The sequence below is a fragment of the Nelumbo nucifera genome, chromosome 4, assembly GCF_055504915.1.
Source record: "Nelumbo nucifera cultivar China Antique chromosome 4, China Antique-T2T, whole genome shotgun sequence".
NCBI lineage: Eukaryota > Viridiplantae > Streptophyta > Magnoliopsida > Proteales > Nelumbonaceae > Nelumbo > Nelumbo nucifera.
The window spans coordinates 2988179-3002710 of record NC_142652.1 but is presented as its reverse complement, the minus strand read 5'-3'; the positions used below and the strand labels follow the sequence as shown (position 1 = coordinate 3002710).

The following is a 14532-nucleotide window of genomic DNA, read 5'->3' as shown; positions in this document are numbered from 1 at the left end:
GGAAAAAAAAGAAATGAAAAAGGAGGGGGTTATTTATTGCTATTTGCTTCACCTTTAGAGGCCAGCGCCTGTCCCGCCAGGCCCCCTGCATTAGCATGCTTTGGTCGTCTGTCCCATTCTACCCTCCCTCTCTCCCTCTCTTCGTAGGAATGCGTGTCAAAAGACAAGCAATGAGAGAGAGAAAATATTTATTACCATCTCCACTTTCCAGTGTAGATTCCATAAATAAATAAAGTAATAAGTACTACTCTTCAAATCACGTCCACTCACTTTCTCCGTTTATCACTCTCAAAATCTCGCCGGAGCTCCAGAATACTTCACATTTCACAGTAAAACAAAACAAGAAATACCAAGATAATCTCCCTCTCTCAGTCTCTCTAGCCTGGAATATTCATACTTTTCACAGGAGAGATGTTAAGATCGGTTACCAGGTCTGTGCATTCCTTGTAGCCTTACTTCATCTTTTTCTTCCTGTTTCTCGAGCAATCTCTTCTACGTATCTTTCTTGTTTTCACCAGTTCTTCCCACCAAATCTTCCTCCTTCGATTTATTTATTCATGAACAAAACCGTAAATAATCCGTGTGTTTTGTCCTGAAAAGCAGAGGACATTTCTTGGGACATTTGAAAGGGAGCGCTGCGCATTCCTTCCACAACCGTCTCGGATTCGCTTCTTCCAACGCACCGACTGGACGGTACGTTTTCTTTTGAATTACTTTTTCGTATTCAGCTTCATAATTTCAGTTTACGACTTTAGAGATATTAGCTTTTTATCTTATTAGCTTGATCTTTCTCTTTTCTCGATAATCCTGTTCCTGTCTTCTCTCTCTGTGGATCTCGAGCCTTCACTGTTTTTGAGGATCATTTCTCATTTTCATTTGTACAACTCCGTGCATGGAAAATCATTTGGTATTTTTCGCGTATACGTAGTTGATAAATCGAAATAAGTACATAAAAATTAAAATAAAAAAGCAGTCGGGATCGATGGCCTTGGTGATTCCTTTGGTACTATCTTTTTCAGTCCCAAGGTAGTCGACTGCACAACTGATCATCAGAAACATATGGCTGATTTAGATACGTCAATGTCGGTTCTATAGTCTCCAAGATCTAAGATCTGTGCTATCTAGGTTTCGAATAACAGCACTCGGAGTAATCATGCATCCTGTTGGTCTTGATGGAACGACTTCGGATCCATCGTCTTTACTCTTTACTCTTTACTCTTTACCATCAATTCTGATCAAGTGGCGGAACAAGGACAACGCTCACATTATTACTAGAACTCACATCTCAATAGTCTCAGGTTGGAAGGTAAGGTCGCCTTGATCACAGGCGGTGCAAGTGGGCTTGGCAAGGCGACGGCCCAAGAGTTCATCCAAGAAGGAGCTAAGGTCATAATCGCTGACATCAATGCGGAAGTCGGCCCACAATTGGCTACAGATCTCGGCCCACAGGCTCACTTCGTTCACTGTGACGTTGTTAACGAGTCTCAGGTAGCAGAAGCCGTAGACTTCGCGGTAGCACATTACGGTAAGCTAGATATAATGTACAACAACGCTGGAATTCCCGGTGCATTGACTCCTCCAGGCATTGCCAACCTTAACCTGGAGGAATTCGATCGTGTCATGCGAGTCAATGTACGTGGCACCGTCGCCGGAATTAAACACGCGGCCAGGGTAATGGTGCCCTTGAAAAGGGGCTCCATACTCTGCACGTCAAGCATTAGTGGGCTCTTGGGTGGGCTTGGGCCGCACCCCTATACGGCGTCCAAGTTTGCAATAGCTGGGATCGTGAAGTCTGCTGCCAGCGAGCTATGCAAGCATGGGGTCCGCATCAACTGCGTATCGCCATTTGTGGTTCCCACGCCCCTGGTGGTGGACAGGCTGGTGGCATCCTATCCGGGCATAGGAGATGAATGGATAAGGAAGATGATAGATGGATTAGGGGAGTTGCATGGGGCAAGGTGCGAGGAAATAGATGTTGCTCGGGCCGCCGTGCATTTGGCATCCGACGACGCAAAATATGTTACAGGTCATAATCTGGTGGTAGACGGAGGCTTCACTTGCTTTAAGCATCTTGGATTCCCTAGACCAGATCAGATTTAGCAGAGTGCGAGGCCAATACTTTCTACTTGCATGGGAATCGGAGATATGAGTAGACTCCTCTGTATGTTGTTCTTGCTAATGCTATTGCTAGTACCTAGTAGTTACTAAAATGTTGACCCTTTATTATATATGAAGTCTTCTGCATCATACGTCGTGCACGTCTTTCTTTTGCTCATAATATTACTGAACTAAAACGATACTAGATTTGGTGAGAAAAGAGAAGAGAAAAATGTTTCAGCCATGAAAAAATCAATGAGGCGTGAAGCCTTCCTGTTCTTTATTATTATTTTGCGACGGCTTAAGGCCGAAATCCATTCAATTAATATTTATAATTTTACAATCTCACATAAAAGGCTCAAGCCTTTGTTCATTTTTGCACATGTACTGATGAGAATAATTATCAAAAGAAATACAGGTCAAGTCCATTTCCTTGAGAAACTCGCGGGCTTCTTTCAGTTTTCCCTCTGCCCCAGCCACTATTGGTAATCGGAGCCATAGGCCCGCCTCCGACCCACCTATGATTCATGGATCGTAATTTCGACAGAGAAACTAGATGTAGATGCTCAAGCAGTCCTCTTCAAGACTTCTGGGTCATAGTCGAAGAAGAGCAGCGGTTAAGAAATACCCAAGAGGCGAATACAGTTTGCATTTTTTTTTCAGTCGGAATCTTTCCGGGAATTGAAAGTTTTTTCGAGTCGGGAGGCATGAAGGGAAGAGAAGCCACATAAGTGCATTCAATCAGCCGTGCTTCAATCAAGAAAGCATCGACACGAGAGAGAGAGAGTGTGTCTGTGTGTCGATGCTTTCAATATTAGGGCTAGTTGCCTTCACTTATCAGTAAGCAATTCCCATTCTGAATTTGTTGAACATCTCCCGATTTGGACCGCTGTATTAATCTTGCTGGTCGGGTGGGGAACCTTGACCGTTATAACTGTGGCCCTACTGCCTAAGACCAAGCCCACATTGGTGAAGGAGCAGTGGTGAAAGTGGAACTGAAACTGAGACCCAAGGGATTTTTGACGGGTAATAAAACCTAAAAGCCCACGACGGTGAAGGTGTTCAGTGGGTTATTAGTCAGACAGAAACTATGGGTTGAGCTTGGGCTTTGAGTGATCGTTTTGTAGCATGGGCTAGAATATTATATTGATTTTTATGCTTTGGGCATCATAGAAATGAAATTGCCATACAGTTGGGGTTTTGAACTTTTGATCGCGTGTTTGCACTGTCGGAGTGATATAGACCTTACAACAAGCAACTCAACTGCGGGGTGAAGGAGCCAATTGATAAATTGGCAAGGCTTTTGGCAGATTTTCGTTTTCAACTATCTTGAATTTGTTCATAACAGACACGTTGCTCACACCAAACTCTCACAGGACGTTATAGTATAGCCGTGCATTGGGATCCAGATCTGCTCTTCACAGAGTTACACCAACCTCATTGTACATCCCAGGCTATTCCCAGCCGCTCATTTATGGAGACGTTTTCACTGCACGGTGGGAAATGCTGCGAGAGCAAATCCGGATTTGTAAGGGAGATGTTTTGGATGTAACACTGCAAGTGCTGTGTAGGGATGTTTATTGTATGGTTCATACTTAAAAATGATATAGTTTGATTTGATGTTTTTTGAATTTGCGGTTTACGTCGGTTTGATTTTTTGGATTTTATAAATTAAATTAAAATTATAATTTAATGTATAACATTATAACTATATACTAAACTCTTTAATTTTATAATAAAATAATAAATATAAAAGTTTTAACTTTTAACTTTGTTGAAGTGTAGTTTGGACTTTTTAATGGGATTAAGTTCATTAAAATCATAGAATGGCCCAAAATTCTCATATCATTTAAAAATTGCACCAAACCATAATAAAACGGTATGGTCTAATTTGGTTTTTATATCAAAACAGCTTCATTTAATCTGAGAATTTTTCGAACTGTAATTTATTGATTTGATATGAAATCTTCTCCAAATCTTACTAAACCGGCGATAAACACCCCTAGTGCTGTGAAGTTGAGGACGGAGGAGCAAATCTGGATTCGGTTTTAAATTTTTAACAGAGACCCAAACTTGCCTTCACCAAGATTGAGACTTGAGACTCGAGGGGGCGGTTATTGTTTTATTGGTATGGACGAGGCCACGATAGGCTACCCTCCTCTTGTGATTGGCAATTTGGCATGCATGTACCATTTGCTTTGTGCTTTGTGGCTAATCAAGTCAGAGGCAGATGTCATTTCCGTAAGAAGAAAAGTAACCCTAAGTGGGCCAACAGGTTTCCTTCTCTAGAAGGTTTGACCCATCACAATGTGGCCAATCCCAAGTTCCAACGGACTCCGGATCTCCTGCCCACAAAAACGAGATCGGCTTCAGTAGTGCAAGTCTTCTTCAAACACCGTTTAAACAGTCTTATATCGGGAACATCTTCCTATATGGAGAGATGTTTCTAATAAAAGGCTATAATGATTGTTCAAATGGGTATTGCACTCATTGAATCTAATTTGCACAAAAACTCTATTTACGTCTGATGTAGCGCGGTCCGGTCATTCCTATCTGTCACTCGCGTGACTCCTGAGAGGTATCTGATACGAGAAGAAAGAAGAAGAACTCCCGGGGGGTTTGCCCGGCGGGAATACTCCGATGATTAAGTCAGTTTTCTGTGCGAGAAGCAAAGGGAAAACGAAGGCTAAGAGTGCAGATTGCGCAGGTGATTCCAAGATACTTTGTTTCTTGAGAATAAGCCCCTTATAACAGAATTCCGTCGCATCAAGCCCTCTGGATCTTGACAGGGCAGGTATAACCGCCACTGTCAGTCTGCCACAGCCGTTACAGGTAAGGCTGAGGTGGCACGCGCGGGGCCGTCGTCGCAGGGTACGTGTTTGTTAGGTGTAAGGCACCTTGTGAAGGTGGCAGGTGCGACGATGTCTGACGAGGGACACGGCTGCTGTCCCCAGATTTGCCGGGTACGGTTGTCGGGCAGGAGATCTTTCGGTGGTACGCCGAACTACCCTTTCGCGAATTACCGTGCGCCGGGCTGTCTCTTGAGTGGCGAGCTGCCTGTAGCAAGTTATGCCGAGCTTGCTGACCCAAGGTGTCTATGCCTCGGGGTGTCCAGAGATGGATTGGTGCGTTCTTTTCTGGGAGTGGCCCGAGGTCCATTGGGAGGAGCTCGGGCCTCAAGAGAGGTCAGGAAGCCCCGAACTCGGGGCACCCCGAAGTGCCTTGACCCCGGGGAGGAGGTGCGGGTAAGGCGGCTTCCGGCGAGTGGTTTATCCGCCCAGTTGCCGAGCTGAATTCGGCGGGACCTTCCCTCTGAGTTGTGGTCATGTCAGTTGTGCTGTCACGCTGAGTCACTGTTTAAGCAAGGTCACGCCCACGTGTACCTGTGCTGCGAGGTCGGACCAAATCACCCTCCATCAATTGCCCCCTACTCCCTACGCTGGCGGCGATGACCCAACGCGGGGAGGTCATGACGCGCCGGTATTCATGCCGCTTTGTCGCGCGCTTCGTCCAGCTGGACCGGTCTAGTGCCCGGTTTGATCAAAAAAGACTCATCGCGTCTGGATTACGCATGGATCTCACACGATTTGGACTTCGCGGACGTAAAAAACGCGCCAAACTGTTTTCGCCTCGAGGAACCCGCAGCTGTGGCTATAAATAGGGGGACCCTTGGCCATTTTCTTCTCCACAAAGCTCTCGTCATTAGTGTTTGAGCTCGCGTTGAAGGTCTCTTAGCTTGGGTCTTCCAGTTCGTCCTGTTCTCCCAGTCCGGTTGCATCTCTTTTGGTGAGTCCTCCCGAGCTTCCTTTCCCCTTTCAATTTGTTTCTTCCCTTTAGTTCACTATGTCATCTAGTGTAGACAGCCTTATCGACGAGCCCGAGGTGGGTACCTCAGGGTGGCTCCTCTGCTGCTCAGCCATCCGAAGTACGGGTGGCTTCGGGTCATTTGGTGTCCACCTCCCACCGAGGTCAGGAGCCAGATCAATTCAGCCCTTCTATAATGACTTCTGAGAGGATTCAGGACCTCATACAGAGGTTCCACCTCCCCAAGGAATACTTATATAGCCTTCCCACCAGCAACTTTTCATGGGAGCACGGTCCTGACGAGATCGTGATCTTCAGGGAGCAACTGGTAGTCGGGCTTCGACTTCCTCTTCATCCTTTGATCGTTGAGGTGTTGATACACTTTAACATCACCCTGGACCAACTCCACCCAAACTCCATACGGAATGTGGTGGGGTCCATCTCTCTTTGCTTTTACCGTTCTCTCTCCATAGATTTAGATATTCTTAGCACAATTTTGGCCATAAAGAGGAGTGCTTCGGGCGCTCTCCCCGGGCACAGGCGGTCCTACTACTTGTCCCCCTGCCCGGGTTTCAAACTCATGCACAAGCTCCTGAGTAATGTCCCAACTTGGAAGCGGGACTACTTCGTAGTTCAGAGTACCACGGGGTGGCCCTTCCCCACTAATTGGAGGATGGCCATTCAAGACCTCGGTGTCATCCTAGACGGGAAGACCAAGAAGGTGCTTCAGTCACTGACTCAACTCGGGTTGATTTATAAAGACTTCACATCCGAAGAGAAGCTTGTCCAAGCCGACTTGAGCTCGAGTAGGTTTCGCTTTACTTTGGTCCTTTGCACGTATGTTTACTTCGGATTGCGAATGCCGTGTCTTGCTGTAGGTCCCATGGAGGTGGAGAGAATAGATAACCAGAAGTTCTTCCGCCAGATGAAGAGAAAGAAACGCGTAGCCAAGAAGGCGCGCGTTGAATCCCCGCAAGCTCCAGCCGGGGCTCAACCTCCACAGACTTCAGCTCCGGGGCCCGAGGTGGTAGCGAAGCCTATCATCGACTCGGAAAGAGGGGCGGTGCCTCAGGGGCCCGGGCGGCAGCGGAGGCAGCCGTTAGGCCCACCGAACCCGCTGCCAAGCCCATTGAGACTGCTGCTGAGAGCGTTGCCGAGGCTTGTGCTGCAGGGGCTACTGTCGGGGCTCGTCCTACCGAAGCTGCCACCGAGGCCTCTGAGAGTTCCACTCATGACGTAGGGATGACGGCATCCAGCTCGGAGGGCCAGGGGAGTCAAACCGTCCTGAACCCCCAGTGCAGCCTGGAGAAGAGCAGGTTGGCTGCATACTCGGGGGAGGTCAGCGAGTGGGCTGAACTCACTCTTGGTCAGCTCGGTGCCCGAGCTGCCACTCATACTATGGTGGTGAGTCTCTCTTCTCTTCTCTCTCTTTTTTTTTTTTTTTTTTTTTTATTTCCCTCTTGACCGGTTTCCCTTTTGCAGGTGAACACCGCCATTCGCGCCTTGACCCTTCAATCAGATCGGCACCTAAAGCGGGCTCTGGAGGCTGAGAAGTCATCCCGTGCAGCCCATACTGAGTTGAGGGCTGCTCACTATCAGGTCCACCGCCTAGAGAGTGACGCCTCGGCTCAGAAGAGCTTAATCGAGGTGTTAATGGCAGAGATGGGGGAGCTGGCCCGAGACAAAGACAAGCTGAGGGCCGAGATAAACGGCCTCAAGGTCGATCAGGAGGCCTTAGGGCTCGAGGTGAACAGCCTCAAGGCTGAGCGGGATGCCTTGAAGCTCGAGGTGCAAGGCCTCAAGGAGGCGAAGGGGAAGCTGGAACATGAAGTGGGGTACGTCCAGGAAGACATAAGAGAGAAGACTGCAATCTTCGAGGGTGCTCTCAAGGAGGCCAAGACTCAGGCCGTCATTGGCTACGTCAACACTTCAAGGTTTGATGACGTGATGACGGAGGCCTACCATAAGGGCTTCAAGCTCAGTCAGTGGCTGATCAGGCACCTCTACCCCGATCTGGATACGAGCACCATCACTATGTCGCGGATCACCGACGACATCGTGCGTAAGTCAATAGATGACCCCGATTCCGAAAATGAGGGCGCTGAAGATGAAGCAGAGGATGTTGGTCCAGTTACTGTCCCCGAGGAGGTCCCTGATAGAGGCAACGAGCTCCCGAAGTAGTTTGCTCTTTATATTTGTAACTGACTCTTCTCCCCTTTTCTTTCTTGTAGTTAAGACATTCTCAACAGAATTTATGTACCAAACTTCCTATAATGAAGAGATTTTTTCTCTCTTTTTGCCAAAAGTTTGTGCATTTTATTTTGTCGGAGTGGTCATTCACCCCAAGCTGTTAACCTATCGTATTGAACTTTCGAAGTGGGCGTTCCTTAACGGCCACCGTGGCCCCGAACTGCTTTGTAGGGGTAGCCTTGTGTATGTTGGGGTGAGAGACATAGTAGGGCGCATGCCCGACCTGTCTGCACCCGGGGTAGTTTGTCGTCAGTTGTCCTTACGGGTTCAACTTTTCGCATGGCAGGGTGGGCTATTTGTTGTGAGGTTTGTGCCCGAGCCGCCTGTGCCTCAGGCGCTGCAAATACTTAGCTCATGCTGGTGGTGTAACTTTGTTTTGTACGCTGCCAAGGTTTCCTCATTTATCTCGGCATTTCAGCGCTTAGGCTGGGGGAGCGGCTCGTGGCCCACTTTCGGAGTCTGCCCATGCCATAGAGGCAACTGGGTCCTGTCGTGCCGAGGTCATATTAGCTCGGTGTTCTGGCCCTTTGGCCTTGGGAGTGGCTCGTGGCCTACTCGATTCTTACAGATAGTATTGTCTTAGGTTGACAATATTCAATGCCCGAGGTACTTTTTTCCCTTCGAGGGTCTCGAGCTCGTATGTTCCTTCCCTAAGCACTCGTTTCACTCGGTAAGGGCCTTCCCAGTTGGACCCGAGCTTGCCAGCACCAGACTCAAACGACATAACTTTACGAAGGACCAGGTCACCAACGTGGAGATTCCGCTTCTTGACCCTGGCGTTATAGTACCGAGCTACTCTCTGCTGGTAGGCTGCTTTCCTGATGTACGCGAGGTCCCTTACTTCGTCGAGTAGATCGTGGTTGGTACGTAGCTCATCTTCGTTTGTCTGATCACTGTATGCTTCTAATCGTAGCATAGACACATCGATCTTTGCGGGAATCACTGCTTCGGTGCCGTAGGTGAGATTGAAGGGTGTTTCTCCCGTGGTGGTCATCTCCGTGATCCGGTATGCCCATAGAACACTGGGTAGTTCATCTGCCCACAATCCTTTAGCTCGGTCCAACCGTGCTTTTAATCTGCGGAGGATGACTCTGTTCGTGACTTCTGCCATACCGTTTGCTTGAGGGTGTGCGACTGAAGTAAAGTTCTATCGGATTCCCATGTCTCAACACTAGTCTTGAAATTTGATGTCATCGAATTGCTTGCCATTGTCAGAAATCAATACCCGAGGTAGTTCGAAATGGCACACGATGTTCTTCCAAAAGATGTTTTGAACATTTTGAGCTGTGATCGTTACGAGAGGCTCGGCTTCTACCCACTTGGTAAAGTAGTCCACTGCTACTACTAAGAACTTCCTTCCACCCGTTGCTGGCGGGAATTGCCCGAGTAGATCGATGCCCCACTGTGCAAAGGGCACGGGTTGGTGAGATACTTGAGGTCGGCAGCGGGTTGGTGGTGAATATTGGCATGTCTCTAGCATTTGTCACATTTTCTGACGAGTTCAATGGCATCTGCCTTCATTGTTGGCCAATAATACCTTTGTCGAAGTGCCATTTGGGCGAGGGCCCTGCCCCCCAAGTGTCCGCCGCACAGACCCTCATGAGTGTCACGGAGTACGAGCTCGGCTTCGGTAGGTCGCAAGCAACGCAGATAGGGGAGCGTGTAGGATATTCGGTATAGCCGTTCGTCTATCATGACATATTTGGTTGCCTGGCTCTGCACCCTTCTGGCTGCATTGCGATCTGCGGGGAGGGTCCCGTGTAGCAAGAAGCTCGCGAGCGGGTCAATCCAGCTTGGCTCTGCTTGAACGACGAGAGCGACCTCCTCTGCCCCCCTGAGAATGCTAGGCCGAGGCAGGTCTTCTATGTACATGGTTCTCATGGTGATGTCGCTGGTGCTGGCTAACCTGGTCAGGGCGTCGGCCTCAGTGTTCTCCGACCTAGGGATTTGTCTGGTGAAATGTGACTGGAAGTTGAGCAAGGCCTCTTTGACTTTGGCTAAGTAGGCGACCATGGTCGGCTCGCGAGCTTCGTACTCACCAGTGACCTGCTTGACCACGAGCTGGGAGTCGCCGCAGATAACGATGTGCTTGGCTTTTACTTCTCTGGCTAAGGCTAGTCCAGCTATCAACGCCTCGTACTCTACTTCATTGTTAGATGCCGCGAACTCAAAGCGTAGCGCATACTCCAGTTTCGTACCGCTTGGGCCGTGCAGAACTATTTCGGCTCCGCTGCCCTGTTGGTTCGAGGAGCCATCTACATGAAGGATCCAGGGCTCCTCATCCCAGCTCGTGCTTGGCCTAGCTTGGAGAGGTGCCACATTGGCTGCTACCTCACGGGGCTCGGACTGAACCGGCCTGGGAGCTTCAAGCTCACCCGAATTGGGGACCTCGTGCTCAACCGGCCTGGGAACTTTGGAGCTGAATGTGCACTCGGCGATGAAATCTGCTAAGGCCTGAGCCTTAATGGCGATTTGCGGCTTGTATTGGAGGTCATACTCGCTGAGCTCAACGGCCCACTTCGTCAACCGACCAGAGACCTCGGGCTTAAGTAAGACTTGCCTCAGAGGTTTGTCGGTGAGGACGATAACAGTATGAGCTTGGAAGTACGGACGGAGCTTCCGAGCTGCAATTACCAATGTGTATGCTAACTTTTCTATCTTCGGGTATCTCGTCTCTACTCCATGCAATACTTTGCTAAGATAATAGATGGGTCGTTGGACCCGATCTACTTCCTTTATTAGTACCGAACTGACCACTTCGTCGCTCGCCAAGAGGTACAGTTCTAAAACATCTCCCTCCTCCGGCTAGGTCGGCACACTAGCGAGGTATTTCTTGAGCTCGTCGAACGCGAGCTGGCAGTCTTGGGTCCATTTGAACCGTTTGCTCTTAATTGCCTTAAAGAACGGCAGGCAGCGGTCTGCCGACTTGGACATGAAGCGGCTTAGGGCGGCTATGCGGCCATTCAACCTCTGAACCTCCTTCAACTTTCGGGGTGGTCTCATATCTAAAATGGCCTTAATCTTATCCGGGTTGGCCTCAATGCCGCACCGGTTAATGATGTATCCTAGGAACTTACCCAAGGTCACATCGAATACACACTTGTTTGGGTTCAGTCTCATATTAAACTTACACAGAATTTCAAAAACAGAATGCAAATCTTGTGTTAATTCATGTGAGAAGTGGGTTTTGACGAACATGTCGTCTACATAGCATTCTACCTTTCTGCCAATTAATGGCGCAAACAATTTATTTACATGCCTTTGAAAGGTTGCCCTTGCGTTTTTTAACCCGAAGGGCATAACCTTGTAACAGTATAGACCGAACTCCGTGATAAAGGCAGTCTTTTCTTCGTCTGCCGGGTCCATCTTGATCTGGTTATAGCCCAAATAGGTGTCCAAGAAACTTAGCAACTCGTGCCCTGAGGTCACGTCCACCAAGCGGTCAATTCTGGGGAGCGGGGTGCAGTCTTTTGGGCAAGTCCGGTTTAGGTCGGTGTAGTCGACGTACATGCGCCACCTGCCGTTGGCCTTCTTTACCAGGACGGGGTTGGCTACCCTGCTCGGGTAATGGACTTCTCTTATGAAATCAGCTATGAGGAGCTTCTCGACCTCCTCGTCGACCGCTTTCCACCGCTCCGGGTCTAGGTTGCGTTTCTTCTCTCTCACGGGCGTTACTACAGGATCAATATTCAGCTTGTGAGTTATGAGTTCGGGGTCTATACTGGGCATCTCTGTTGCGGACCATGCAAAAATATCTAAATTTTGAAGTACGAAGCTTACCGGTTCGGATTGTAGGGGCTCCTGGACGGAAGCGCCGACCTGAAGCGTTCGAGCGGGGTCTGACGCTGAGGTCGGGACTGCGACTGTTTATTCCATGGGCGCGGCTCGTTCTTCGCCTTGCTCTGTGGGCCACTCCAGTTCGAGGTCGTTGGCCACCTTGGTTTTTCCCTTCAGGGCGGCGACATAGCACTTGCGGGACTCGAGCTGGTCGCCCCGCGCTACCCCCACACCGAAGTCTGTTGGGAACTTCATAGCCAAATGGTAAGTGGAGACCACCGCTCGTAGGACATGGGTGATTGGTTGACCTATTATGGCATTGTAGGGGGAGGGGGTCGCGACCACCAGGAAGTCGTGTTTGAATCTGACCACACAAGGCCATGTGCCGACTTCCACAGGTACTGTTTTTTTCCCAAGGGGACGGACTTCTTCTCCACTGAAGCCCACCAGAAGAGTGTCTGTAGGCTTCAGGTTGCTTCTGTGCAATTGAAGCTGGTTGAACGTAGCTTTGAAGAGAATGTCGGCTGAGCTGCCTGAGTCAACGAGTACGCGCCTGACCTCGAAGTCGTTGATTCTTAGCTTTATTACGAGCGCATCATCGTGGGGATAGTGGACCCCTCGCGCACCATCTTCTGCGAAGAAAATTGGCTCTTCTATCCTCGGCCGCTTTGGGAGGTTCTGCTCTTCCCGGGTGGCCTCACGAACTGATGTCCGAGCTGCGGCTGAAGTGCAACCCGCAACGAGCAAACCTCCCACTATCATGTGGATGGTCCCCCGAACTGGCCTCTCCTCCGGAGGCTGCCTCTGCGGTTGCTCGGTCGGCCTGCTGCTAGACTCGGGAGCGCCCTTACCGTGCTCCCCTTCCCGACCTGTTTTATTACTATTGTTATTATTATTTTGTACAAAGTTTCTCAAATATCCGCGACGGATGAGTTTCTCTATCTCGTCGCGGAGGTTTTACAACTCTTAGTACTGTGACCGTGATCTGTGTGAAAACTACAATACAGACTTTTATTTCTCTCATTGGGTTTCCCCCTCAGACGGGGTGGCCACTTCACGTACGGGGCGTCCTTGATCGCCATTAGAATTTTGGCCCGCTTCGCGTTCAGTGGAGTGTAATCAGCTCGGTCCGCTATACGAGCTCGAAACAATTGACCCGACTTTGCCCCCCGAGTTGTATCCTTTTTCTTTCAGCTATCCCCTTGATTGGAAGGCTCTTCTTCCCTCTTTCTTTTTTCGGGCGCGCCCTCGCCTTTTTGGTTGATCTCCTCTTCGGTGGCTATGAACCTATCCGCAAGCTTCAGAAACTCGGTTATGGTCGCCGGTTGGTTGACGACCATGTGCCATTTAAACTCTTTGTGTGTTACGCCTTTTTTGGCTGCTACAAGGCGTACGGCAGGATCCAGAAGCGGTATCTGCATACAAGCATCGTTGAACCGCTTGATATGGCCCCGGATGGACTCTCCCTCTCTCTGCACTATGCTGAGAAGGCTTTCTTTAGTTCGTGGGCACCGTTTGCTGGTGACGAAGTGGGACGTGAAGGCCTGCGTGAACTGCGCCCAACTTCTTATCGATCCAGGCGCGAAGTTTCGGTACCATGTACGGGCTACTCCTCTAAAAGTAGTGGAGAAGGCCACGCACATGCACGACTCACTGGCTCTTGCCAGGTGCATCTGTGACTGGAAGGCATCTACGTGATCATTTGGGTCAAACGACCCGTCATACTTGTCAAGAGGGGGGAGCTTGAAGTCTTTGGGCATTTGGACTGCCAGGAGTTCGGAAGACAGGGGGGATGGAACTGAGAGGGGGGGAGTTTTGACTTCGGCCGAGCTTACCACTTCTTTGCCCCCGAGCTTGGGCAAATCGCGGGTGACAGATCGACGAGCTCAGCGGCGGCGTCTCTGTTTCTTGGTGGGCTCGGCGTTCGTGCTGCCTACCTCTACGCTGTCCGGAATGGTTTGTGTAGGAAGTTGCCCGGTCTGCTGGTGATGGTTGTGGACAGAGGGATCCTGCTTGGAGCCTGTTGCCAGGATCTCGAACCGGTTCTCAAGGAGCGGGGTTTCAAACTTCGACTACCGAGGTGATGTAGACCTGGCGAGTTGGGGTCCTCCCGACCTGTCTGCCCGTGGCAAGACCAGGGTAGCTGGTCTCTCTCGTTTGTCGCGGGGGGAGGCCTGGTTTTTTGGGAGGTTTTGGGGGGCCTCTCCTTGGCCAGAGGGGCGCTCGTCCTGGCGGCGAAACCAAGCTTGCTGCGAGGCTGGGTGCCGTGACGAGAACTGCGGCTGCTAGAGCTGAGGTTGAGGTAGTTGGGGGAACTGTTGCTGGTACTGATACTGGGAGACCTGGTGCAACACATGTTGTTGATAGAGCTGAAGTTGCTGGAACTGTTGCATTTGGGCCTGCATTGCTCGCATGCACTGCATCAAGTCCTCCAGTTGATTCGGGCTGGCTGCTGGGGGCACTACCGAAGGTTCGGTGAACGCTGCTCCGGCTGTAGCAGGGAGTGGGGCGACGATAGGTGCCATTATAAGAGGCACATTCAAGCTGGGGATTTTGTCCGCCGAGAGGGGGACGGTGAACTGTCCGATACAGACAGTAGGAAGT

At 49.9% G+C, this 14532-nt stretch overlaps 1 protein-coding gene across 2 annotated transcripts; it reads left to right on the top strand.

The window, feature by feature from the left end:
* The first annotated feature begins 261 nt into the window (after positions 1 to 261).
* On the top strand, positions 262 to 2380 carry LOC104591841 (momilactone A synthase-like). 2 transcript variants are annotated; one of them, XM_010250903.3, is made up of 3 exons: positions 262 to 431; positions 604 to 693; positions 1299 to 2380. In XM_010250903.3, exons 1-3 carry the CDS (start codon positions 412 to 414, stop codon positions 2098 to 2100), a joined length of 912 nt encoding a protein of 303 aa, XP_010249205.1. In that variant the 5' UTR covers positions 262 to 411; the 3' UTR covers positions 2101 to 2380. The 2 variants fall into 2 exon arrangements, with proteins under 2 accessions (XP_010249205.1, XP_010249204.1); XM_010250902.3 differs by having other exon boundaries at positions 1293 to 2380.
* Positions 2381 to 14532: the final 12152 nt, after the last annotated feature.